This window comes from Bubalus bubalis, chromosome 13 (assembly GCF_019923935.1).
Source record: "Bubalus bubalis isolate 160015118507 breed Murrah chromosome 13, NDDB_SH_1, whole genome shotgun sequence".
Taxonomy (NCBI): domain Eukaryota; kingdom Metazoa; phylum Chordata; class Mammalia; order Artiodactyla; family Bovidae; genus Bubalus; species Bubalus bubalis.
This window is the reverse complement of record NC_059169.1, coordinates 18692935-18720716: the sequence shown is the minus strand read 5'-3', so window position 1 is coordinate 18720716 and position 27782 is coordinate 18692935. Positions and strand designations below refer to the sequence as shown.

At 39.6% G+C, this 27782-nt stretch overlaps 2 protein-coding genes and 1 pseudogene across 2 annotated transcripts in view; all 3 read left to right on the top strand.

Moving 5' to 3' along the window:
- The window catches only part of LOC123464538 (ATP-binding cassette sub-family C member 4-like), a gene marked incomplete at its 5' end in the record, with an annotated part of 335503 nt that overhangs the window by 186202 nt on the left and 121519 nt on the right, over positions 1-27782 (top strand).
- Positions 1-27782, top strand: part of LOC123464837 (ATP-binding cassette sub-family C member 4-like) — a 152740-nt gene that overhangs the window by 9619 nt on the left and 115339 nt on the right. The window contains 4 exon segments of the mRNA XM_045162479.1: positions 9387-9625; positions 13054-13183; positions 14785-15030; positions 23451-23576. Coding sequence (XP_045018414.1) covers positions 9387-9625; positions 13054-13183; positions 14785-15030; positions 23451-23576 — 741 coding nt within the window.
- Positions 25625-27406, top strand: LOC123464830 (annotated as a pseudogene).

Genomic DNA, 27782 nt, shown 5'->3' with positions numbered 1-27782 from the left:
AATTCCATGGGCTGTCCTATGAGAATTGAGAATTATCTCTACCTCTAAGAGAAACAAGTAGCAGGCTGTGGAGCACTTGCCAGTCACCCCTAATTAGAACAGAACAGCTGGAGGGCTCCCAGCACCCCTGGCCCCTGTGTGCACCTCCACAGGTACCGTGGGTGGATAGGACAGGTCCCTACCTGCCCGCGGCCATTAGGGTGGAGAGGAGGAGCCTGAAGCCTCTGCCTGGGCCTGAGTCACAGAGACCACCTCGCCAGGTCATCAGCGCTTCTCTCTGAGAGGTGAGGTCTCCATTGCTGGTGTGTAAGTGGGGTGACCTCAGAAAGCCAGAGTGGGTTCACCCAGTCCCTTCCCCTGAGAGGGGAGTTGTGGCCAGGAATTATATCCTCTTCCCAGGACCCTTTGAAGTGGCCCAGCCTTGTCTGGTCACCTGGCCTTTGTCTGAAGCCACTTTTGCTGATGGTCTCTGGTCCAGGTGGAGGCTGTGGGAAGCACGTGTGTGTAAATCTTCACTTTGGAGCTCAGCTGATGGGCAGGAAGTATACAGAATCCCCTGCATCCCACAGTGGGCTTTGTGCCTCGACTCATAGCTGGTTCCCCAAGAGCTGAGTGGTCTTTGCATTTATTTCCCAATACTTTCTTCCATGTGTCCCTCACTTTGCTCAACCCAGGAGGCTGAGGAGTGCTGCTGGTGGCAAAGATACTGTGGGCTGAGAACAACCACTGAGGACCACACAGCAAGGGAGATGAGGAGGGGGCCTTGAGGCAAGCAGAAGGGGACCTGCCGAGCAGACGTGCTGTGTGTGCCCTGCTGGTTCCTGAGAGCATAGCGTTAGCCATTAGGTGTTAGTAATATCCAAGTGATCACCTTGAGTTATAAATTAGGGTTTTATATCCATTCTCTTTTCTTTTTCAAAGCATATGTAAGTTACTAATGTAAAATTAGAAGAATTTTTTAAAGTGAAGAATGATTGGCGTACAATGTTATATTAGTTTCTGGTATACATCATTAGTGATTTAATATTTTATACAGTACATAAGTTTAGTTACTAACTGTCACCATGCAAAGTTATTCCAATATTATTGAATATATTTCCTATGTTGTATATTTTAATCCTATGAATTATTTATTTTTTAACATTTTATATATTGATTTTTTGTCCCTGATCCCCTTTTACTTATTTTATAATTTGGAGTTTGTACCTCGTAAGTTCCCTCACATATTTCACTTGTTTCTTCCACCCCTACCCCAATCCATTTTCTTTATGTAGTCAGGGAAGTAGGAGACTCACGATACTGGATGCTTAGGGCTGGTGCACTGGGACGACCCAGAGGGATGGAATGGGGAGGGAGGAGGGAGGAGGGTTCAGGATGGGGAACACATGTATACCTGTGGCGGATTCATTTTGATATTTGGCAAAACTAATACAATTATGTAAAATTTAAAAATAAAATAAAATTAAAAAAAAGATTGCATTCATAATGGTTAAAAATTTTAGAAGTGAAAGTTTAATTACATAGTCTAGAAAATTTGGCTTTACACATGACTTTTCTCAAGAGTTCTTGTTCCACTGTGATCACCTGTGAGCAACAATGAGTTTTCCAAACCCTTTGCAAAACCAGCCTCTGCCATTAAGAACACAATATATCTCTTACCAGGACTTCTAATAATAAAAGTGATGAAAAACTCTTGTTTTTATGGTGGTTTCACAGCACTCTGAGCTTTTGTAGCTTATTTAGTTGTTCCAGGATTCCTCCAAGGGAGGCAAGGCCAGTATTTTCACAAATAAAGACCCGGAGGCCCAGAAGAGCACATGATGAGCTCGGGGTCATGTGACTGGCAGGTGGCTGACCTGGTCTCCGAGGCACAGTGTTCTGACTGCTAGACCCATGTTCTCTGCTTTCTGTTCTCTCCTCCCACAGCTTCCACTGAGGCTCAGAGCCAAGAGGAGCTGTTTTTCTAGCAACAGCTCTGGCCCCTCTGTCAACTGCTTTCTATAGTGCCCCCCTCCCCCTGTATATTTTTAAGAAAATTTCAAAAATAGAATAGAATGAAAGGGTAACACGATGTGTCACTCCAGAATAGGGCTCTCTGGCAGAAAGATTGTTGTGAATTGATTCTGTTTTTGAGAAATAGACACAGGAGAAACCCTGAAGACAGAGTAGAAGTTATTCTTCTGAGGGACATTTACACTGATAAAGGAAACCGCCCTTTGTAATGATGTCTGCCTCTCTGTACCAGAAAAAGAAGGATTGCTGTAAATCATAGCAGAATCCTGTTGGAGTAGTCTTCAAGAAAGATGAAATCTGCTTAACACACCCAACCCTACTGTAGTTTAAGCTGCTTCTCCTGTTAACCTCTCATAGGTGCTTCCTCACTTTTCCTTTGTCTTCAGCTGGGGATGAATTTAAGGCGGTGGCTTGGGCCATCTCAGGGAGTAACTCAGCTCGTCTTGATATTTCGCATGAGTATCAGAAATATACATGTTAATAAAGTTCTGTTTGACTTTCGTTTGTTATTCTGTCATTTATTACAAGGATCCTCAGCTAGGAACTCAGAAGGGTAAAGGGAAATAAGCCCCTATGTCACCCTAGTGAATGTCACTCAGTTGTGTCCAACTCTTTGCAACCCCATGGAATTCTCCAGGCCTGAATACTGGAGTGGGTAGCCTTTGTCTTCTCCAGGGGATCTTCCCAATCCAGAGATTGAACCCAGGTCTCCTGCATTGAAGGCAGATTCTTTACCACCTGAGCCACCAGTGAAGCCCATGTCACCTTAAGTCAGCTTCAGTAATTGCCACAATGAGCAGTCTTGATTCATCTGAAACTCACTCTGACTTTCCAAGATTTTAAAGCAGTTCCAAGACATCATATCATTTTTAGCCATAAATATTTTAGTATGTATCTAAAAGATGTAGAATCTTCTCCAATAAACATATTTAGCATATTATTGTGCATAAATATTAACTTTAATGTCATCAATATCTAGCCAATGCTCACAGTTGTCTTTTTCCCCTCTTCCGTTGGAAGCGGTATTAAATAAGATGCACTTGGCTGACACAGGTTATTCAGATTGTTTTTCTGTCCACCGCCCCCCCCCCCCCCGCCCCGTACCTCTAGGTTGTTTGTCCTGTAGAGATTCCCACAGCCTGGATTTGGCTGATCGCTTCTCCCCTTGTGTCAATTAACATGTTCCTCTGGCACCTTAGTTGGTGTTTATATCTAGAGGTTTGATGTAACTCATTTGGATTTTCTTCACCTCTTTCATCTTTGTAGGGGGTAGGGTTGTATACCTCCTTTATGAGGTACATAACATCGTGTGTGTGTGTGTGTGTGTGTGTGTGTGTGTGTGATGTTAAGAGCTGTTCATGATCCTTGCTCAAGGTCCATTAATTCATTAAAGGTTGCAAAATGGGTATGCTCTAAGCTCTTTGGTTAACCCTGAACTATAATATTTATAGGAAGAATAGGGGGAAAAATTGTTTTTCACTTTTTAAAACCTATTTTCAAAATGATGAGTTGGTTCTCCTCTGGGGCTAGTGGGTTTTTATTGTTGTTTGTTTGGTTTTGTGAATGTCAATTTGAGCTCATGGATTTAAGCATTTCTGATCTCCTTCAGCCCATTTCATTCATTATGCTTGTGCCAACCTTTGGCCATCTTTGGGCAGTGGGAGTCTATTCAGGTTGGGTCTTAAGTCTTTTAAACATACTCTAGAAGTCTTTGGTAGACTTTTTGTTTTGTTTTATATTTTGGTTGCTGATGTGAGAGGATGTTTCTAGCTCATTTTGTATAGCATTTGCTCCAGGCCTGGAATCATCCATTTCTCCAAGCAGTCCTGGCTTCTTTTAGTATGAAATGATATTTAAAGACTATAGTCTGAATGCTAGAGGTGCTTATTGCTGTTGGTTTTTGTTTCTTGACTTTTTCATTAAACAAAGTTAGAATACATTTTTTTAATTTTATTTTATTTTTAAACTTTACATAATTGTATTAGTTTTGCCAAATATCATTTTTAAGGTAAAGAACCAGTCCAAGTCAGATGTAAGAAATTTTTACTTCATCTTATTGTGCTTACATCTGTATCGCTTTCCTCCCATCATCTATTCTTTGTCCCATGTCTAAGCCCAACTCTCAATGATATCAGCATAATTATTCATTTGTTTTATCTTATAATGTGAAAGCAATCTGAAAGCAATTTAAGATTTTTATTTTATTTTTGCAGTTCATACTGTCTCAGGTAGGTGTATCACACAGAGAATGTGTTTTCAGATTATTTTGTTTAAAACTACTTATTTAAAAATTATTTATGTTTTATTGAAGAATAATTGCTTTACAGAATTTTGCTGTTTTCTGTCAAACCTCAACATGAATCAGCCATAGGTTTATATATATATCCCCTCCCTTTTGTATCTCCCTCCCGTCAGCCTCTCCATCCCACCCCTCTAGAGCTCCTGTTTGGTTTCCTGAGCCAAACAGCAAATTCCCCATTGGCTATCTATTTTACATATGGTAATATAAGTTTCCATGTTACTCTTTCCATACATCTCATCCTCTCCACAAAAGTACCTAAATATATACCCATCCTGTTGGTTGGCAGAGCCATATAAAAAAGAACTATTAGGTATATATTTAGGTAATTTTGTTTCATTTTACTTTGAAGTATTAGGAATTACTTTTTAAAAAATTAGCTGCTTTATAATTATAATTCTGTATAATGTTTTCATGATTCCAAATCAAGAAAAGGGTATTTTTAAAGAAGGCTGATATCCTTCTTGGGTGTATTCCAATTCTCCGTCTCCTTTTAGAGATAACTTTTCAGGCTAATTTTACTTCATGTTTTATTCATATTTTTAAAATGTCTTTTCTGAACATTTTATTTTTCCTACTGTGCAAAATGAAAAATTTTAATTTCATCACTATAATCTCTGGACTTGAATTTAGAAGGATTTTTCTAGAAGAATGAAATGTGCCATGGGACTCGGACTAAAACTCTTTGTGACTCTCATAACTCCTTCAGAGCAGGTCTGTAGCCATTCCAGGCTCAGATGATATGACAGTGCAGGCGTGGAGGTTAGCAGATGCTTACCTGGGGTTAGTTTCTGCATCCAGAATGCACAGGGAGAGGAATCTTCAAGCTCTACCCTAATCAGTTGAATCAAAACCAGTTTCTGGAGACTGGGCCTCGGGCGTCAGAGGGCACTTATCCCCTCTCAGGTATGCTAAGGTGCAGTCAGGATGAAGACCGCTGTGTAAAAGACAAGTGAAGGCTAGGATATCTGGAATCCTGATGGCTATGACTCCCCCAGATTCACTGCTTTTCCTCCTTATCTCTGGATTTTTCTTGACTCTACATTTTGTCACCTTTCGCCCAGTTCTAAAGATTAACTGCCTATTCATTTTTCCTATAAGCTCACTCTTTTCTGCTTGAATGTTTTACTGAAGCATTTTTCTTTCATAGCTTGTTTCTATTTTTGTGTGTGTTTTTCCCCCCGTGAATGAGATATGGGGAAGTTGGGTAAGAAACATTAATGTGGAGGAGGAATTCTACCCACTGTGGAAGTTCTAGCATCTAACCTAGTCATGCAAGAAGTTACCCTAAGAAGCAAGAGGTGGAACCCAATGTCATGTGCTTTCAGAAGGCTGAATACCAAGGACTCTATCAAGAAATGTCTACCTCGAGCTTCCCTGGCAGTCCAGTGGTTAAGACTCCACCCCACCAATGCAGATGCCTCAGTATTTGATCCCTGGCCAGGGAACTAAGATTCTGCATGCCACATGACATGGACCAAAAAAAAAAAAAAAAAAAAAAAAAAAATCTGCCTCAGAGACTCAGACTCTCTGAGAACCTTGATTAATGGATGTTGCAGTATTAAATTAGGCTCTTTTAAAGATTCTTTATGATTTCAGAGTTGTGAACAATTCTTGTGAAAAAGAAAGAACTATACTCAGTTGGTTTGTGGAGAGAGTAATCATGGGGTGGTCATAGATTGATGTCAAAGAGGAAGGGTTTAAGGGGGCAGTGTTTGACCTCATTCTTGCTGATCAAGAAAATTTCAGTTTTGTTAGATTCATGGTTGATAATGAATATTTTCTCAGTTGCTTTATTTCTTTTTAGTTGAAGATGAGAATCGGAAGTGTAGAGATGAGAGAATTCCTTGGTGGTGTCTGCCTACACCAGTGTACATGTGGTGGGGCAGCTCCCGGGAATGGCTGCCACCAGTGTCTGTGTCCCCAGGCACTCCTTGCTTCTCTGAGAGACTCTACAAGACAAGCAGAGTGTTCTGAAATTGGGCTTTTCCTTGGAATTCACACCACTGTTTCATTTGGAGTTAAAACTTGGAATAGAACATTGAGCATATGCAGGATAATCTTCTGGCAGCTGGAAAACCTTTACCTGGTTTGCGTCAGCCAGTTTTACCAAATGCCAGAAATGGAAACACTCACAGATTACAAATGCTGCTGCCAGCTCTCCTGTTAAATGACTCTTTATCTCTAACCTTTCCTTTGTATGTAGGGGGAATGGATTTACTCAGTCGACCTTTGACAGCCTCAGTAACTCGGGTCCTGTGTATCTGGAAGCTTTGAAGAATCATATTTAATATGTGTATTCTTATTCTCTATATGTACTTTGGGGATTTGTTTTCACAGTTTTGTGCTATTTATTATTTTGTTTTCTTCTTTTTTTTTGAGAGATATTACAGGAAATTATTCTTTACTTGCTGTTATTTTCATATAGACTATAATATCAGTTTTCTATTTTCAATAGTTGCAACTTATGCCAGAATAGAAATTCCTTGTGCATTATACTTTTCGTCACTTCTCTGAATTTCTGTGGCTGCTCCTTGCTGGAAGCAGAGTTGTGCATGTGTGCTCAGTCACTCAGTTGTGTCTGATTGTTTGCGACCCCATGGACTGTAGCCCACTAGCTTCCTCTGTCCAGAGGATTATCCCGACAAACTACTAGACTGGGTTGTCATTTTCTACTCCAGAGGATCTCCCCAACTCTGGAATCAAACCTGCGTCTCCTGTGTCTAATGCATTGAGATGGATTCCTTTCCATTGGGCCATCGGAGGAAGTCCCAAAATAGTGCTTAAGAATAGCAAATGACTCTCCCCTCAAATTACATCAGATCAAAGTAACAGTTCATGTTTGAAAACCTTTATCTTTTTGAAAATTTCTGTCCCAAATAAAGAATAATCATTATCAAGAAAAAGAAAAAAGAAGAAAGCATTGACAGATGAGTGGAAGATACGGGCCATTAACTGGCATTATACCTTATTGAGGCTGTTCAACTTTTTGTTTGTTTGTTTGTTTTAATATTTATTTATTTAGCTGTTCCTAGTCTTAGTTGCAGCATGTGGGATCTAGTTCCTTGACCAGGGAGTGGACCCAGATCCCCTACACTGGGAGTGTGGATGTATGGAGTCAGCCACTGGGCCACCAGGGAAGTCCCTCAAACGGATTATCAAATACTGTTTATCAGTGAAAAAATCCACATATGTTTAGGCAGTAGTGACCTGCCTTTATTTACACTCTTTTTTGCTGGATTTGTTTCATTTATTCATCTTCTTTTTGGTGAGTGCCATTACTCTTATTTCTCCTGTAATTACAAGGATGTTAAGCTAGAATGGAATTCTGAGTAACAGGAAACAGTGATTCCCAAAGAGAATCACAAGTTTCAGGAAAGTCTGGGATGGCAGATACTACTGCTGGGCTTCTGGTGGTTCGTGGCTGCAGCACTGGACTGCCCTTGGCCATGCCTGGGCTGGGACTGCCTGTGTGTACAGTTTGATGTTCTTGCTTCTGTGTGTGGCCTCCACATTTACATCTCAGGAAACTATAAACAGTGTGGTTGACAGTCCACTTTGTGAGGGGCTCTTCAATGAGCTCTCTATGCCTCTTGAGATGGATGACAGGTTACGGTGGAAATGTATGAGAGCTGATCATATTAGTTAGGTCTGATCATCTTATACTTCAACTAAATAGTGTTCCCTTTATCCTCTATAGTAGATGAAAATCTCCATGACTTCATGGAAAGAGAAGCAGTTGGTGCAGCCTGTGAATGTGTATGTGTGCGTGCATGAGTATAGATCAAGACAGGAACATTGAGGTTTAATGAGACACCCATATGAGGGACTGAGCCATCTTTTGGTAAATATCCTGATCAGACACTAGCTGGCTGAGCAGAAAATGCTTAATTATTTTGGTGTTTGGTGTTATAGATTCTCCTTCCCTCCCTCTTGTGTGTGGGTTCCTCAGCTTCAGACAGATAGAAGAGAGCTATCAAAGCAAACTTTTCAGTTGTTTACCCTGTCTGTGTTAGTAAGGCAGAATTACCAAAAAGGAAACGCCCTGTTCCTGAAAGATTTTCAAAAGTTTGGCATGTTGTCTTTCAAGAAGTCTGTAGAGGAAATGATGTTGAGGGCCAAGGTATTTACTTATGGTGACTTGGATTCTTTGAGTGTTTGATTTTCCTTGAAGGTGGAGAAGGAAGGGGACCTGTGGGTAAGTGTTGCTGTTTCTTTGCCTTTTTCTTTGGGGAAGAAACTTGCTTTCCCTAAGTCTTACTCAGGGTGGAAGCCTCAGTGAACCCTAAGCCAACTGGTTTAGCCTTGGGGAAGAGAGGCTTGGGAACATTTCTTCCAACCCACCAACTGTAGTAGATGGTGGATGGAGAACTACAGAAGACATACTTTTTTAGCTTGGCCTCCACCATGTTTAAATCTTTACTCCAAGGAACATTCCAGCCTCTATAGTGAGGCAGTGCTCTCGGGAGCTGAGAGCCTGCCAAGCTACCAAGCTTGGTTTCTTTGTGGTACTCCAACTGAAGCTGGTTTCCATTCCCTTGATCTATAGACATGTGGAGTTTGGGGTGGAAAAGGGTGGATGTGTTTGTGCCAGTGTCTCAGTTTGTAAAGATTCATGAAGAAGGTGATAATAGCATGTCTCCCATATGTGAACCAGGTTGACTTTCTCTTGGGCTGGGACATTGAGAATACAGGAGACAGGGGCAGGCTGCCAGCAGCCTTGTTCATATGGAAGCAGATTTCTTAATCTTTTTCTGCCACCTTTTTCCTTATTAATCTTAAGGCTCAGTTGGTATTGAACCTGGTTGTGACATTTACTGAGCATCCACGGTGCACTAAGCATGATGCACTAAGGCTTTACTATTTTTGCATGTAAAATTTTGCCTTAAGGTTAAACTGTTGCCGCTTGTCTTATAGGAGATAGTGGATCTGCATATTTTTCTTTTAAATTAGCCATGAATGTAGCATTTTGTCAAAATGTATTTTTAATATGCTAATGCTAAAAGTAAACCTTGTATTAAGAAAAACTGACATTTCTATTTAAGACTTTTTCTTTTCTTTTCTTTTCTTTTAGGAAGGCACCAGAGTAGTTCAACCCATATTTTTGGGTAAAATGATTAGTTATGTTGAAAACTACGATCCCAATGATTCTGCCGCTTTTCATGAAGCCTATGGCTACGCGGCAGGGCTGAGCGCCTGCGTGCTCGTGTGGGCCGTTCTGCACCACTTGTGCTTCTACCACGTGCAGCGCGTGGGGATGAGGCTGAGAGTAGCCGCGTGCCGTATGATCTACCGCAAAGTGAGTGTCGCTCGGTACCACTGTGTGTACCTCCCCTGAGGCATCGGAAACATTTGGAGAAAGTTCTCTAAAACTAAAAATTTCCTAACTGTGATCATGTACACCTTCCCAGAGGAGCTTGCTATTTGCATCAAGCCAAGTTTGTTGTTGTTGTTGAAGCAAACTTGATCAGTAAATAATGAAAAGTTTTCTTTTGAGATTAAGAGAGGGCTGCCCTTGATAACTTTTAGCCATAGGCTGTTGCATAATACCCACTAAATTTTTAGTATTGAATTAATATTAAATTATATTTTAAAAATATTAAATTAATATTTAAAATTAAGTATTTTGATAAATATATCAAATGATAATAAATATATCAAATGATTTAAAAATAAATCAAATATATCATTGATTTTCATTGTCTTCATGTGGAAATACCATAGAGCTGTTTATGGGAATTTTTTGTTGTTGTTTATTAACATCTTAATTTATATCAAATGTTTATTTAAAAGTGAACGTCAGAGATTGGATCTATAGAACTATATCTAGAAGCAGAGAATGTATTTGAGAAAGGGAATGATTATAATTTTAAAAGACCCATTTCATTATATTCAATATAATTATGTTAGAGAAAAATATAAAGAGAATTCATACCAAATATAGACTCACTCACTATATTCTATAGATGTAATTGTTGTTAATGGTATAGTAAATAAAATAGTAGGGTATTTGAGATAAAACTTGAAATTTTACACTGTTTTATTCATTCTAGAGATAATTTATTACTCTTTATTTAAACTATTTTAACACAATATTTCCTTTTATCTTTAGTATGCATCATAGCACTTTTAATAAGACTGATTTAATGTGTTCAGTAATTTGGCATTGAGGAATGCCATGAAATTATTCCATAGTTTACCCTGGTCTAAACTAGTATAAAAGAATAAGGATTTCAGATATCTTTACAAAGATATTGCCACAGATACATCAGTCTCAAGAGCTGAAGGGCTCTATATAAACTTGATCCTGAATACCTATTTGCCTTTGACGGTTTGCTTTAATTTTTTTTTTTTGCCAGATCATTTATCTTTATTTATCACTCTGCATTACAATCTGTTAATGGCTTTCCATCACTTAGATTAGACTTGCCAGGTAAAATACAATATAAGTGTTACATATTTTTTTTATCAGCCTGATTTTTAATTTTAATTTAACTTTACAATATTGTATTGGTTTTGCCATATATCAAAATGAATCTGCCACAGGTATACATGTGTTCCCCATCCTGAGCCCTCCTCCCTCAACATACCATCCCTCTGGGTCATCCCAGTGCACCAGCCCCAAGCATCCAGTATCATGCATCGAACCTGGACTGGCAACTCATTTCATATATGATATTATACATGTTTCAATGCCATTCTCCCAAATCATCCCACCCTCTCCCTCTCCCACAGAGTCCAAAAGACCATTCTATACATCAGTATCTCTTTTGCTGTCTCGTATACAGGGTTATCGGAGAAGGCAATGGCACCCCACTCCAGTACTCTTGCCTGGCAAATCCCGCGGACAGAGGAGCCTGGTAGGCTGCAGTCCATGGGGTTGCTAGGAGTCGGATACGACTGAGCGACTTCACTTTCACTTTTCACTTTCATGCATTGGAGAAGGAACTGGCAACCCACTCCAGTGTTCTTGCCTGGAGAATCCCAGGGATAGGGGAGCCTGGTGGGCTGCCATCTATGGGGTCGCACAGAGTCAGACACTACTGAAGCGACTTAGCAGCAGCATACAGGGTTATTGTTACCATCTTTTAAATTCCATATATATGTGTTAGTATACTGTATTGGTATTTTTCTTTCTGGCTTACTTCACTCTGTATAATAGGCTCCAGTTTCATCCACCTCATTAGAACTGATTCAAATGTATTAAGCCAGAAAGAAAAACACCAATACAGTATACTAACACATATATATGGAATTTAGAAAGATGGTAACAATAACCCTGTGTACGAGACAGCAAAAGAGACACTGATGTATAGAACAGTCTTATGGACTCTGTGGGAGAGGGAGAGGGTGGGAAGATTTGGGAGAATGGCATTGAAACATGTAAAATATCATGTATGAAACGAGTCACCAGTCCAGGTTCGATGCACGATACTGGATGCTTGGGGCTGGTGCACTGGGACGACCCAGAGGGATGGTATGGGGAGGGAGGAGGGAGGAAGGTTCAGGATGGGGAACACATGTATACCTGTGGCGGATTCATTTTGATATTTGGTAAAACTAATACAATTATGTAAAGTTTAAAAATAAAATAAAATGAAAAAAATTTGATAATATGTAATTGGTAACATCCACAGTCTGCTTGATACTTTTGTTGAAAAACAAGACAAATGCTTCTCTGGTCTCTTCTTTGTGTGGGTTGTAGACCCTTCAGGCTTAGCCATTGGAGGCTCCAGCCTTATGCTGAAGGCTGATCTTGAAACAGGAATAGCGAAGGCATTCACTGGGTCCTCTTGGCACCATATCTGAATAAGTAGAGTGTCCTTCAGCAGAATTTACCCATGTCCAAGTTATTTAAATATTGTTAAAATATCATAATCTTGTAGGCCCATTTCTCACTGCATGTATTTTTTGTTATGCTTGTGTTGGAGCCTTTTCAGGTATTCTGTTAATGTTTCCATTAAGTTATAAGCACCCCAAGGCCCAGGTTGATATTCATTGTGCCTTTTTAAAGCCCCACATTCACAGCAGCACATGTGACAGAGAAGTGGCTGGTGGTGAAGAGCCTTCTGGTGATGAGTTAGAGCTGGAGCAGGTCCCAGAGGGTTGGAGGTGGGTGGTTGTCAGGTGATGGAGATGTTGTGCTATTTGAAGCTCACTGAACTCTTGTGTGTGTTATGTGGGTGTGGTTCTGTGCTTGGTGTATTTCTCTATTTGGAATTCCCTTTCCTGTCTTTGCTGTGGAGAGATGCTCCTTATCCTTTGCGGACCTGTTCCAGTGCTACCAGGTCTCTGAACCTCTTCTTTCTTTCCTGTCAGAATTAACAGAATTTTCTGCTCCTCAGAACTTCACTCCTATTTTATTACAGCACAGCCACTGTCTTCCTGGTAGATTCGGGTGCCTTTCTGCCTTCTCTACCTGTCCATGACCTTGTTGAGCAAACAGTTTGTCCATGACCTTGTTGAGCAAACAGTTTGTATCTGACTCATTTTAATTCTTCCTCGGCCAGTGCTGCAAGTTCTCCAAGTTACTTCTTGAAATGGGCTGAATGGTTAACTTCCTAATTGAAACCATTTTCTCGGTTTGTACTTTGAGTAGGACCTGCCTGTTTTCTAAGTGCAAAAGGGCTGTAGAGAAAAATTTTATTCCTAGCCACGCCCCCACGCCCACTACTGCTGCTGTTGCTGAGGAAAGTTGGGCTGTGGTCACTAAGGCTCATCTCTCATGTCTGTCTCCTTAGGAGTAAGACTGCTGTTCTCACAGATGACAGAATCAGGACCATGAGTGAAGCCATAATTGGCATCAGAACAATAAAAATGAATGCTTGGGAAAAGTCATTTATAGACCTTATTACCTGATTGAGAAGGTAAGTTTATATATATATATATATATATATATATATATATATATATATGAAAATATGGAGTGAGATATCTCACTCCATATTTTCATGCTTTATTTCCCATTCTACTGAAAGCTTTAGCTGTCTTACCAAATAAGTATTTAAGTTCACTTTCACATTAACGTGAATTTAAATACTTACTATTCACTGCATCCCCTACATGTTGCAGGAGGGTTAAGTAGAATAGTGGAGATGTCATTTAACTGGGTTTTCCATTTACCATCTTCTCAAAGGAAAAAAGGGTTTCCCTGGTGGCTCAGCTGGTAAATAATCCACCTTCAAAGTGGGAGACCTGGGTTCAATCCCTAGGTTGGGAAGATACTCTCTCCAGTATTCTGACCTGGAGAATCCAGGGACTGTATAGTCCATGGGATTGCAAAGAGTTGGACATGATTGAGTGATTTTTACAAAGTAAAAGATATATATGCTTCTTATATAGAAATGAAATTCTGAATACTTCTTAATACCTCAAATCCTAATAAGCAATGCTTTTAAGATAGTATTTGAGACTATGACATTCAAATTAAAATTGTAACATGTTGATGGAGCACAAATGGGGAGATTATAGAGGTTGGGTGTACCTGTATTGAGCCAAACTGTATGAATCACTATTCTTCATTGTCATCATGCTTAGTCACTCAGTCATGTCCCACTCTTTGTGACCCCATGCACTGTGGCCTGGCAAGCTCCTCTGTCAATGGGATTTCTCAGGCAAGAATACTGGAGTGGGTTGTCATTCCCTCCTCCAAGGGATGTTCCTAACCCAGAGATTGAAACCATGTCTCCTGCACTGCAGGTACATTCTTTACCACCAGGAAACCTCATGAATCACTATTATTCATTTCAAACGGAGCTTTGAAAATACTGTTCCTTTGGTTTGCTTCATGTTTGTAGGATGCTTCTCCATCTTTCATTTAAATGTCTGATGAGCATTTCTCTGACCCCACCTTGTCACCTCATCTTTGCACCTTTGTGGGGTCCCTCCCTCTGCTGGGAATACACTCCTATCTTCCTTCTACTCTGGCCACCGCCAAGCCTGACTGACTCCAGCTCATATTCTCAGGGTCCATGTGTGTGTGACTTGCCCTGACTCCACTGCTCTGGGGTACACGCCTCTGATCTGGGCTCCTGTGTGGGCTGTGCTGACTGCCTCTATCTATTGTCTTTGTGTCTCACAATTTTGGGGTGTCTTATTCTCTTCCCTCACAAGTTCATGAGCCCCTGGAGGGGACAGGCTGTGTCTTTCTGTGAGGAGCCCAGCACAGGACTTGTGCTTATGAATGTTTGTTGAATGAATGTTCAAACCCCATCTGATTGTCCCAGAATGTTTGAAAGTGTGACATTAAACCTCCTTTTACTTGGAAGAGTGAAGTGGTGATGAAGTGTGTGGTCCTGGTGTCAGGCAGAGCCCCAGGTGTGCACTGTGTAGTGTCTCCATGATATGAAGGATGGTTTATCTTAATCTGTGTCTACTCCCTGGAAAGGGGCCACTCACACGGGACACTGTATCCATGTCTTATATGTTGATACTTCTTGTAAAACATAAGTCCTACTTTCTTGTCCAAGAAGGAAATTTCCAAGATTCTGAAAAGTTCCTAGCTTAGGGGCATGAATTTGGCATCATTTTTCACTGTGAGCAAAAGCATAATTTTGGTCACCTTCATCAGCAATGAGCTCCTTGACAACCTGATCACAGGCAGCCAAGTGTTCATGGTGGTGATGCTGTTCGAAGCTCTGTGGTTTTCAAGCACCCTCTACTTCCCCATGGCCATAGAGAAGGTGTCAGAGGCCATCATCAGGATCCAAAGAATCAAGGTTTAGTGAAAAATAACTTTTAAGTTATAGGCAGATTTTATCTAAAATGCCTCCTTTTATGTGGTGTCACTGTGAGCCAGTTAGGTGAGATTTAACTCTTTCAGTGCCAAGCTGGCATGGCTGTCTTTCCAAAATGTCTGTATTTCTTAGGTAAAGTGCGTTAAAAGTATCATAAGGTCCATACTTGCTTAGGGCCAGTAGTATAAATAGCAGCAACACATGCTCTTCATCTGTAGTGATGGCTGCAGAACGATTGAAATGTCTAAAAGCAGGAGAAGTGAACTGATACATCTGCTGTGCTGACTGGAATGACTAGGCAGTGGCTGTGCACAGTCCTGGGGTGACTAGGATTCCTCTCTGGGCCGGGAGGGGAGGAACTTACTGAGAAATTCTCTTCCCTGGGCAGGAAGAGTGGCCTCAGATTCACTTAGTTCTCTGTGTTTAAAAATGGATTCTTTCCTCCACAGATGTTTTCTCATTGATTTCTGATCTCTGTATGTTTGTTCTTATTTTACTTAGTGTGTAAGCCTGTCTCTAGCTTTCCTTTTCCTTTCAAACATGTGATTCCTACCAAACCTATTATCTCCTTTTTTAAACTAACTGTCCCTAAATAGTCAGGGGTAAATAATTTTTATCACGAAGACAAGGGCTTGGCACACAGGAGGTGCTCAAGTGTTTCTGTTTAAAATGAAGATTAAATGGGCTCTGTGAAAATGAATGATTTATTATGACCTCATAGGCCCAAGAAGTCTCTCTCTTTTTCTCTAAGTGAGGAAGGGGGACCCATGGTCTTGGCACTGAATGACCCCAATAGCATTGCAAAAGATCTCAACTTCAAAGCACTAAAAGTCTTCAGTGACTTTCACATCCAGTCAAATGTGTCTCTGAGGTGATATTGTTCACAAAGCAGCTTTAGGCTTTCCATTGCCAGACACTGGGAAGTCAGTCTTTGTGGCTGCAGTTCTGACATTTATACTTTCCTGCATAACCTGTTCTGGTTCTGCACTTGCTGGCTAATGGCCGTTTAATTTCAGCTTTTTCATCAGACTGTGTCCTGGAGAAAAGTCCAGCCAGCATTTTTGGCGCCTTTATGAGCTGATCATCTATTGAATGAGGTCTCATTTAACCCTTGGAAGACTGTGACATCTGTCTACCTCGGAGCTATTATTTGTGGACAAGTGCTCAATAAATTTAATTCTTCACTTAGGGCATAATTTTCCTTTTCTTTCTTTTGTGTTTGAAAGTGAAGAATTTCTATTCTAGTATACACAGACTGAGTATTGATGTCTTGGTTACATGCTTAAGCTGAAACTGTATTTGATTCTGTCTGGACCAGATATATAACATATACATAACTCTCCAGGGCCCTTGGTCTTTTTAATCAATAGAAGTTGATAATAGACCAGACGAGAAATTCAAGCAAGGCTTTACTGAGGCTTGTGCTGCAGCACAAAGTATAAAAACAAGAAACTGGTGCCCTCGGTTGACTCAACAGGGTCGACTAGTACCTTAAGTGGGGTGAGGGTGGGGGAGGTTTGGTAGTTTGAGCCTCAGGGGTGACTTATGTGGTCTTCCCACTGTCTTGTAGGTGCCATGTGCCAAGATCATACGCAGTTCCCTTCTTTGCTCCCAGAAGCTCAGAAATGGCAGTTGGCTTGTGGTGTTTTCATATCTTACTGTTCATAATTGCCTTTGCATGCATGCAGTTATGTTTAGTCCCTTATGATTTCTTTGTATTTTGTTGCTCAAGGAGACATTTGTCCAGATGCAAGTGCTCCCACACAGGGTCCCAGGTCCCAGCCTGTCCCCACCTGTTGCTTGTTGCTGTATTAGTGTAGACTATGTAAGACTGTAGCCATGCAGTCAGTGGTTGGATGGTTTGAACAACCATGCAGTATGTTTCTTCCTTTAGCTGATACCCACGATGGGCTGAGAGTGAGAGACTCAGTCTTAGCTGTAGTTGGGACTGTAAAAGCACACAAATGATGTAGTGTCTCCCCTCTGTGTGACTTAGTATTACTCCAGGGATTCAGAGGTAGGGAGGGCAGTGCCAGCTAGGGATATCCTGAACTTGTTTCAGTAAGGTTAGTATTTGAGATGGGCCCAGAAAGGTGGGTGGGGTCAGTACTCAGGGTGTCCAGGCAGACGCTGCCTGGGGAACGTGGACTTAGGTGCAGGTAGGTCACTGGGGGGGTGGGGAGTGTTAAGCTTGTGGACACTCTCAGAGGGGCTGTAAGGAGATCAGGAGGGAGTTGTCTTGGGATGGGGTCAGTGGTGTTGGGGAGGACTGGGGAAGGAACCAGGAAAAGAAAAGTTGCATTATTGAAATAACTCATAGTGAGTGAGATTCTGAAATTATATTGTTTCAAGAGGAAAGGAGAATTAGGAGAGATGTAAATTGTGTCAGAACAGGTGAGAGCTGGTACCTGGCTGATGATGGGAGAGGTGGCTTGGAGACAGAACTCAGGCTGCGGTGGTTGAAAGCCTGCAGATGTGTCCTCAGACCACCGTCCGTCTATCCTGCCTCCTGGTGGACATGGGCTCAGGGAGGATAGGAGTCTCCGTGCCTCATGTTAGGTTCTCAGTGAGCCTGGATGAGAGGAGGAAGGAATGAATGAATCACATCTTCTACCAGCAGGTATTTGAGAGAAATGCAAGGATCCTGTCTTTCTTTTTCTTCGCAATGGTTTTCACATTCAGTTTTTACCCGTTCTTCTTTTGAAGTAAAAGTTTGCAATCGCATTTATGACTCTGAGGCATGATAGATGGGGTGTCAAGATGTTTAAGGTAGTAGATTACTGTTTATGTGTCATTTTCTTCCTCAAACATCCTCACATGCTTGTTTCAGTTTCCCCACTTATTGGTAAGGATTCGATTTGCCTGTGGGTCCCAGAGGTACCCATGTTAAAGCTGCTTCTACAGGTCATTTGTTTTTCTCTCATGCAAGAATCCTTGTGAGGCTCTGAATGGGTTTCCTGGCACTGCTGTTAGAAAGTACCACAAACCAGGTGGCTTAAAACCACAGGAATGCATTATTTCACAGCCCTGAAGGATAGAAGTCTGAATTCAAGGTGTCAGCAGGGTCAGGATCCCTCTGAATCTGATAAGGGAGCATTCTTTCTTGCCTCTGTTAGCTTTGAGTGGTTTTAGGCAATCCTTGGCATTCCTTCACTTGTAACTGCCATCACTCCAGCCTCTGTTTCCCTCATCAGGTAACTGTTTTTTGGGTGTATATCTGTCTCTGCATCTCTCATAAGGGCACCAATCATATTGGATTCAGGGCCTGCTCTTCTGTGATCTCACTTTAATTGATTACATTTACAACTAATTATCCAAACAAAGTCATATTTTGAGGTAACTGGGGCTAAGATCACAGTGTATCTTTTTTTGTGGGGATCCAATTCATCTCATAATAAGTTCCATGGTTAGTGTGATCCTTTGTGGTGTTAGGGACCCAGACTCTTTCTTTTTTTTTTAGTTAATTATTTTAATAGGAGGGTAATTACTTTACAATATTGTAGTGGTTTTTGCCATACGTCAACATGAATCAGCCATGCCCCCAATCCCAAACCCCCTGCCCGTCTCCTTCCCCACCCCATCCCTCTGGGTTATCCCAGTGCACTGGCTTCGAGTGCCCTGTTTCATGCATTGAACTTGGACTGGTCATCTGTTTCACATATGGCAATATACATGTTTCAATGCTATTCTCTAAAATCATCCCACCCTTGCCTTCTCCCACAGAGTTTAAAAGTCTGTTCTTTATATCCGTGTCTCTTTTGTGGTCTCACATTTAGGGTCATTGTTACCATCTTTCTAAATTCCATATATATGTGTCAGTATACCGTATTGGTGTTTCTCTTTCTGACTTACTTCACTCTGTATGTGTATGGGTATTAGTCGCTCAGTTGTGTCTGACTCTTTGCAAACCCATGGACTGTAGACTGCCAGGCTCCTCTATCCATGGGATATTCCAGGCAAGAATACTGGAGTGGGTTGCCATTTCCTTCTTCGGGGGATCTTCCCAACCAAGGAATTGAACCCAGGTCTCCTGCATTGCAGGCAGATTCTTTACTCTCTGAGACACCAGAAAAGCCACCATACCCTCTCAACTGGGTATTAGAGGATATCAAAGAGTTCATGTTGTTGGGTATTAATGATGTTGGTAGAATTTTAACTGAACTTGTAAGATAGCAAGGGAAATCCTGATTAAAGCAGAAGACCACAGCAGGGCACTAAGGGGGCTGATTACTTCCATAGCTGCAAAAGAGAACCTGCGATTTGAGACCATGAATAAAGCCAGAAAGATTTGCAAGGCTCTATCCTCAGGAAAATGAGTTATCAGAGGAATAAATTACCCTCCAAGGCAGTCTATCAAGAAACTTCCTGATTTAACTCTTGTAGAGGGAGCTTAAGTGTCTTAGAGAATTCATAGCATGGCACAGCTGACCCTTGTGGGAACTGGAGCCTACATTCACGCTATCTATTTGCAATAGCCTGAAAAACCTGTATGTCTTTGATCCAGGAATCCCATTTCAAAGAACCTCTCTCTGGATAGTTAGATGTAAACAAGCAAATATAAAATGATATATAGAAGGTTAGTCAACATAGACTTGTTTGTAATAGTAAAAAGGTGGAAAGAATTCAAGTGTCCAGTAGAGGGAACTGGTGGATAAACTTTGGTGCATCCACACAGTGGAGTCCTAGGTAAATTTAAAAATAATGGGGTGATTTCTGTGCGCTGGTGGGGAATCATCCTGGGGCTGTCTGTTCCCCTCCCCCCACTCTCCTGGCCACTGCCCCCTCCATAAGGCTGTCTTGTTAATAAAAGAAAAAAAAAAGCAGTGCAACATATAATATATGAGAGAGAGGGACAGAGATATCTTATGTAAGAAAGAGGGAAATCCCATGCATATTGCTTGTATTTGCAAAAAGAAACATTGAAAGGAGAAGTAAAAGGATAAATGCTGAAAATGACTACTAGGACAGGTGGGGAGAATGAGGTGGATGGGGCGGTGGCTCAATCTCACTTGTATTCAGCTTACTACATAGTTTTGACCTTTCAACTATCTAGTTTTAAAAACTTAATTAAAACCCCTCAAAAGTCAATAGTTAAATGCCTGACAAATGTACATCCTTTCTGGATGAACCTGCACACTGGCCTGAAGGAGAGCAGGGTCAGGGTGGAGAAGCCTACGATCAGCAGGAAGCCTGACGGGGATGGGGCTGGTAGTGACCACACCTTGGAGGCAAAGCATAGGGAGTTGAGGGACTCGGAGACGTTCTCTGGTAGGGCAGAAATGTTCACAAATATGAACGTCTTAGCACTCTGTATAATAGGCTACATTTCATCCACCTCATTAGAACTGATTCAAATGCATTTTTTAATAGCTGAGTAATATTCCATTGTGTATATATACCACAACTTTCTTATCCATTCGTCTGCCAATGGACATCTAGGTTCTTCCATGCCTTAGCTATTGAAAACAGTGTTGTGATGAGCAATAGGGTACACGTATCTCTTTCAATTTTGGTTTCCTTAGTGTATATGCCCAGCAGTGGGATTGTTGGGTCGTATGGCAGTTCTATTTCCAGTTTTTTAAGGAATCTCCACACTGTTCTCCATAGTGGCTGTATTAGTTTGCATTCCCACCAACAGTGTAAGAGGGTTCCCTTTTCTCTGCACCCTCTCCAGCATTTATTGTTTGTAGACTTTTTGATAGCAGCCATTCTGACCAGCATGAGATGGTACCACATTGTGGTTTTGATTTGCATTTCTCTGATAATGAGTGATGTTGAGCATCTTTTCATGTGTTTGTTAGCCATCTGTATGTCTTCTTTGGAGAAATGTCTGTTTAGTTCTTGGGTCCATTTTTTGATTGGGTCATTTATTTTTCTAGAATTGAGCTGCATGAGCTGCTTGTATGTTTTTGAGATTACTTCTTTGTCAGTTGCTTCATTTGCAATTATTTTCTCCCATTATGGAGGCTGTCTTTTCACCTTGCTTATAGTTTCCTTCATTGTGCAAAAGTTTTTAAGTTTAATTAAGTCCCATTTGCTTATTTTTCCTTTTATTTCCCATACTCTGTGAGGTGGGTCATAGAGGATCCTACTGTGATTTTGGAGAAGGCAATGGCACTCCACTCCAGTACTCTTGCCTGGAAAATCCCATGGACAGAGGAGCCTGGTAGGCTGCAGTCTATGGGGTCGCTGAGGGCCAGACATGACTGCGCGACTTCACTTTCACTTTTCACTTTCATGCATTGGAGAAGGAAATGGCAACCCACTCCAGTGTTCTTGCCTGGAGAATACCAGATACAGGGGAGACTGTTGGGCTGCCATCTATGGGGTCGCAGGTCGCACAGAGTCGGTCACAACTGAAGCGACTTAGCAGCAGCAGCAGCAGCTGTGATTTATGTCAGAGAGTGTTTTGCCTATGTTTTCCTCTAGGAGTTTTATAGTTTCTGGTCTTATGTTTAGATCTTTAATACAATTTGAGTTTATTTTTGTGTATGATGTTAGGAAGTGTTCTAGTCTCATTCATTTACAAGTGGTTGACCAGTTTTCCCAGCACCACTTGTTAAAGAGATTGTCTTTTCTCCATTGTATATTCTTGCCTCCTTTGTCAAAGATAAGGTGTTCATAGGTTTGTGGATTTATCTCTGGGCTTTCTATTTTGTTCCATTGGTCTACATTTTTGTCTTTATGCCAGTTGCATACTCTCTTGATGACTGTAGCTTTGTAGTGTAGTCCGAAGTCAGGCAGGTTGATTCCTCCAGTTCCATTCTTCTTTCTCAAAATTGCTTTGGCTCTTCAAGGTTATCTTGTACTTCTGTAAAAATTGTGAAATTATTTGTTCTAGTTCTGTGAAAAATACCATTGATAGCTTGTGATACCATTGATAGGAATTGCATTGAATCTATAGATTTCTTTGGGTAGTATACTCATTTTCACTATATTGATTCTTCTGATCCGTGAACATGGTACATTTCTCTATTTGTGTCACCTTTGATTTCTTTCATCAGTGTTTCATAGTTTTCTATATATAGGTCTTTTGTTTCTTCAGGTAGATTTATTCCTAAGTATTTTATCCTTTTTGTCACAATGGTGAATGGGATTTTTTCCTTAATTTCTCTTTCTGTTCTTTCTTTCTTGTTACCCCACTTCATGTGACCTTGACCCCACTGGCAACCCCCAAGGCCCAGGCTGGGGAGGAGGAAGGTCCTGGTTGCTGTCACTCCCCCTGCCCTGGATTTAGTCACAGGGCTGCTCCTGTCTGCTTGAGAGGCTGGAGACAGAGGGAGGACCTCCTTCCAGGCTGCTACATGCAGCTAAAATCCAGGGTTTGTTACCTCAGAAGAAAGAGAGCAAGTTTCAAAGACAGCCAGCAGTCTCTGCCTCATGCTCACAGTTTTGGGAACCTTGGGGGAGTGGGAGTGGTATAAATTGTTCAATTTCTCTGCCACTCTAGCTCTCCTCTTTGAATTATGTCTAGCATTTGCAAGACAAGAGGGAGTTTTCTTGTATTTGTTTGTCAGCTTTGTAGCAGCTTATAAGACTGTTTTATTCAGCTACTTTGCATCAGTTAGCTGCTAAGTGGTGTAGAAGATAACAAGAAATGGGAGGTGTGGCCATTCCTGCTGTGGAGAAGAGAGGGCATGGACTAAGAAGAGGCAGTGATTGTGAAAAGATGCTTGTAAAATGTTTTTTAAAATGTAGAAACTTAAGAGCATTTTATTTTTAGAATGATAACTTAAGTGATAGTTATTGACAAGCAGTGATATGGATTTGACACACACAAGGCAGAGAACATTGTATACAGGGTTTGCACTCAGAGTCTCTGTTGTTGGTCTTGTGTTCCCAGCCTGTCTTGTGCCACCTGATTCCTGATGGCCTGGGAAGGGCCTTCCTTTCTGTGTTCCTCTCTGTGTCCCATGTTGCTTGGCACATGGTGAGATTCAGTTAGTATTTATGAAATAATTTCCTACCAGCTCACCTGTTTGTTGTTGGCAACACAAAAGTATAATAGTTGAAATGTCCAGGTTCTAAATGTATTGGAGTTTGAAGCCATATTTTCTTCTTAGAGAGGAACCAGTAAACTTGTTGAGAAGGTAATAAAGATAGCCTCATGGTCAGGAACTCTTTATCTGTTTTATACACACACACACATACTATATATATGTATGTATATACTATATTATATATATGGTATACTATATAATATGTTTATACATACCATATACTATAATAATGTGTACTATATATTATATAGTGTTTCTCACGTGAACCAAGACTTAATAAAATACAGTTGTAAAATGATAGGTAGGTATAAATAATAGGTATAAATAAAACTTTTTTTTTTTTTTTGCAAATTCTGGAGAAGCAGTTGTTTTGTTTGTGCTTTGTTCTTGCAATGTAAACAGTCTATGTCTTTCCTTTTTCTATAAAACTTTCTATCACTTGATGAGATGTCACAGTGCTACCCTCAGCTGCCATCAAATAGTGAAATGATAGTGGATGTGCAAGATTTAACAGGATTTTGGGAAAAGGTAAGAGACTCTCCATTTCAGGGTGGTGACTGCAAAAAGACAACTGTGACATATATTTATTGGAGAATTTTGAGATTTTACACATACTGTTAAGTGTAAATTGCTCATTTACTGAAAATATGTTATGAAAATTCTCAGAATCAGAATAAGGTTTGCAATGAAAAGAGATTAAGTATAAAGTCAGCATGAGGCATTTGACATGTTGCTCTCTATCTCATTTTCTTTCTTTTTTATTTTTTTAAGTTTAAAGGTTTTAAATTGTGAAACAAAGGAGCTGCATGTACATTTAATTTTTGGTACCTGAATTACTAACCTAAGACATCAAAAGACAATGCACAACATGTGTCTTTATACCATTAAAAAAATTAGATCTTAGTCATTCCTTTGTGAATTCCAAAGCTTGTGTTAAAGATTATAAACTCTGTCATTAGTAAAGTTTTATTACAAAAATTCAGTGCTTTATATCATAAAATGTATATTAGAAAAGCATAATATTAATCATCTAAGTCAAGAATTAGAAATGTGTAATTCTGAGTTAAGCTTTTCCCAAAAGGTAGTCTGAAGTGTACAAATACTGCAGCAGAGAATTATTCATCTTTTTCATTTAAACATTTCATCTCTTTTTATAGGCTGTATGTATGCAAACACAGATGAAAAATAAAACTCATTTCACATAATTCCAGATCTCAATATTAAAATATTTAGGATGGAATATATACACATAGATACTATGAGTGCCCTAATAAAATAAAAAAAATTGAGTAATAAACTCAGATATCCTACTAGAGGCATCCCCAGGTACATGCCAATCCAGTACAGTGTTCTCTGCCATGGAAAAGAAACACTTGGTGAGGTAAAAAACTGCTACTAAATCCTAATACACAAGTGTACGTCATCACCCATCATACAAAGGGCTGGTCAGAATCTTAATACTTTGATCGTCCCAAATCTGACCCTGACTATTTGAGGGATTTCAGGTGAAAATCTTTCATAACTTTTAAAATGGAAATCAATGGCAAAGTAGTATTTTGCTTCAAAGAAATTCCTTTTATACTCAGTTTTAATGGGACAGATTAATACCATTACAATTTTAATATGGTATTTGGAAAACAAAACGGTAACAATTAAAAATAATATATAAGTACCAAAATAATTTTTAAAATCCTTCTTAAAGATACTAAACTTTTATAATCCTAATTGAAAGAAAATAATTCTAAATCAATAGTTTTTCCTATTAAAATAACCCTGAAACTTAACTGAATTTTCTGACAAGCAGATTCACAGAACCAACATTCAGTCTAAAATAGCTAGAATTCTAATTAAAAATTCATTTTCCCAGTCTACTTTCACTGGAAATAACATCTGAAGAAATCAGAAATTTCTAAATAATGAGAAGGCCATTCATTATTTGGAATTTTCTGAATTTGAAAATCTTTCAAAGCATAAACTTGTCACATATTAGTTAACTTAATGGCTCTTAATCATATTAACTGTATATTTTAAACAATGATGTTTCTGTTATTATTTGAAAAATAGCATTCTTATATAAGCTTTACTATAAAGTAGTTTTATCAGTATTTCTTCTTTCCATTATCTGCCCCAACTGTTTTCAACAGGACATTTTTCTCTTTTACCTTTTAACAGAAAGGAATTTGAAAAACTTGAACTTGTGATGTCCTATTCTCTAAAAACCATTTAAAATCTTGTCTTTTAATCTTGGTCTTGTTACTTACCTGGAATTTTTGTTTCCCCATTTCCCTAAAAGACTTAAACTATGAGGAACCGGTTGATGACTCTTCTACTGTCATTATAAAGCATTACAAAAGGAAAAATGATGTTGGCACACATATTCCAAATTTAGGTTTTAACAGCACCTGAATGATATACCCCTCTTTTTTAAATCTTTTATATCATCTAGAAATTTAAAATTAATCCTTAAATAGTAAGAAATCTAGACCAACACAATCTAATACAGAATCAATCACATTCAGGACATTCTGAATGCAGATAGTTCTTTCATAATACAGTTTTACAGTTTTAATGTTTAATATGATAAACAGCAGAAACAATGGTTGCATCTGCAGATGGTCTAGTTTATGAACCATTGTGAACTCTCTAGAAACAAAATCGGAAAGTGAAGACTAAAGGTGATGGAGGATTAGAAGTAACTGAATGTGTGGAGGAAAAAAGGAAGCCCTTAGGCAATATTTGATCTTTCACCACAGCAAAGAGAGTGGCAGAGGATGCTACAGCTATTTCAGAGTAGACTGCAAGAAGAACATTCACTTCAAGATTTGGTATTTAAAAGTGTTTTTAAAAGTGCATCAACAGCACTTCCACCAAGGGAAGATGATTCATCACAGCCTCCAGATGCTTGCAGAATCCGTGGTCATCTGTATGTCAATAAAGTAGCAGGGAATTTTCACATAACTTTGGGCAAGGCAATTCCACATCCCTGAGGTCATGCACACTTGGCAGCACTTGTCAACCATGACTCTTACAACTTTTCTCACAGAATAGGTCATTTGTCTTTTGGAGAACTTGTTCCTGGAATTATTAATCCTTTAGATGGAACTGAAAAAATTGCATTAGATCACAACCAGATGTTTCAATATTTTATTACAATTGTGCCAACAAAATTACATACATATAAAATTTCAGCAGACACCCATTAGTTTGCCGTGACAGAAAGGGAACGTGTTATTAACCATGCTGCAGGCAGCCATGGAATCTCTGGGATTTTTATGAAATATGATCTCAGCTCTCTTATGGTGACAGTTACCGAAGAGCATATGCCTTTCTGGCAGTTTTTTGTAAGACTTGGTGGTATTGTTGGAGGAATCTTTTCAACAACAGGCATGCTACATGGAATTGGCAAACTTATAGTTGAAATAATTTACTGTCGTTTCAGACTTGGAGCCTACAAACCTGTCAATTTTGTTCCCTTTGAAGATGGCCACACGGACAACCATGTACCTCTTTTAGAAAATAATACATATTAACACCTCCCAAGTAAAGGAGAAGAACTTTTTGCCTGAGACATAAAACCTTTTTTAATAATAAAATATTGTGCAATATATTCAAAGAAAAGAAAATATGAATGAGAAGCAGAAATCACACCTAGGGAGAAAAAAAAAAGAAACCCAAACTGAAATCCTATATGTTTCATGTCTGTCACAAATGTTCTAGAAGAAATTATGCAGCTAATCTAATCAGTGAATACACCCAGCTGGAGTATTGCTTTGAACATGATCCCTTCTGATATTTTCATAGCAGATGGGCAGTATTGAAATCAGACCTTGCTTCTTGATGACAAAGAGCCTGAAGGAAGAAGTCAAACCACATCTAAAGAAAATGGCATTGATAAGTGCAAATGTTTTAATCTCTTTGTTTTTTTAAAGATATGATGTCAGAATAAAATATGTAAAACATATGGAAAACTAGTCTAGACTTTAAAAAATGTGGTCAGGTCACATTGTTAATAAAGGAAAAGGCGGGGTCCCTATGTTATAGCCATATTACTGTTAAGCCATAATGACAAGACCATTTATCCAATTTTGGGTCTTAGGGTGGTAACTGCTTTTCTTTAAACTCTGGCTATTGACATTTCTGATTGTTCAAGGCAAGGTTGTGAAAGACTAAGGTAAATACTTAGAAGGGCAGATGCTGTAATATGTAACAGAGGTATCATTCACAAATTGTATAATGGGCACGTATGCAGGGATAAGAAAGCACATTGTTAAAAAAAGATGCTAAGTTTCCTAATATGATCCTTATTCTTGTTATAGTTTGGGAACAGGGGATGAGTAATAAAAAGATCCACTGCTAATTATGGAAATTATCAGTTTGTAAAATATTAAGAGGAAAAGTAGCATTTTTTATGTGTTGTGGTAGTGGGCAACAGGGTAACTTAAAAATAGAAGTATGAGGCAAATATTTAAGACAAGATAATGTCAGATCTGAGAGATTATCATATTAAACAGTGTCATATTAAACATTAATATGATTAAATGTTTATTATATTAAACATTTAAACTCTATCTCATTTTCAAGAGAGCTTTCAAAGCATTAGCAGATGTTGAATTGAAAGTACAGTTATGACCAAACTAGATAGCATATTGAAAAGCAGAGACATTACTTTACCAACAAAGGTCCGTCTAGTCAAGGCTATGGTTTTTCCATTGGTCATGTATGGATGCGAGAGCT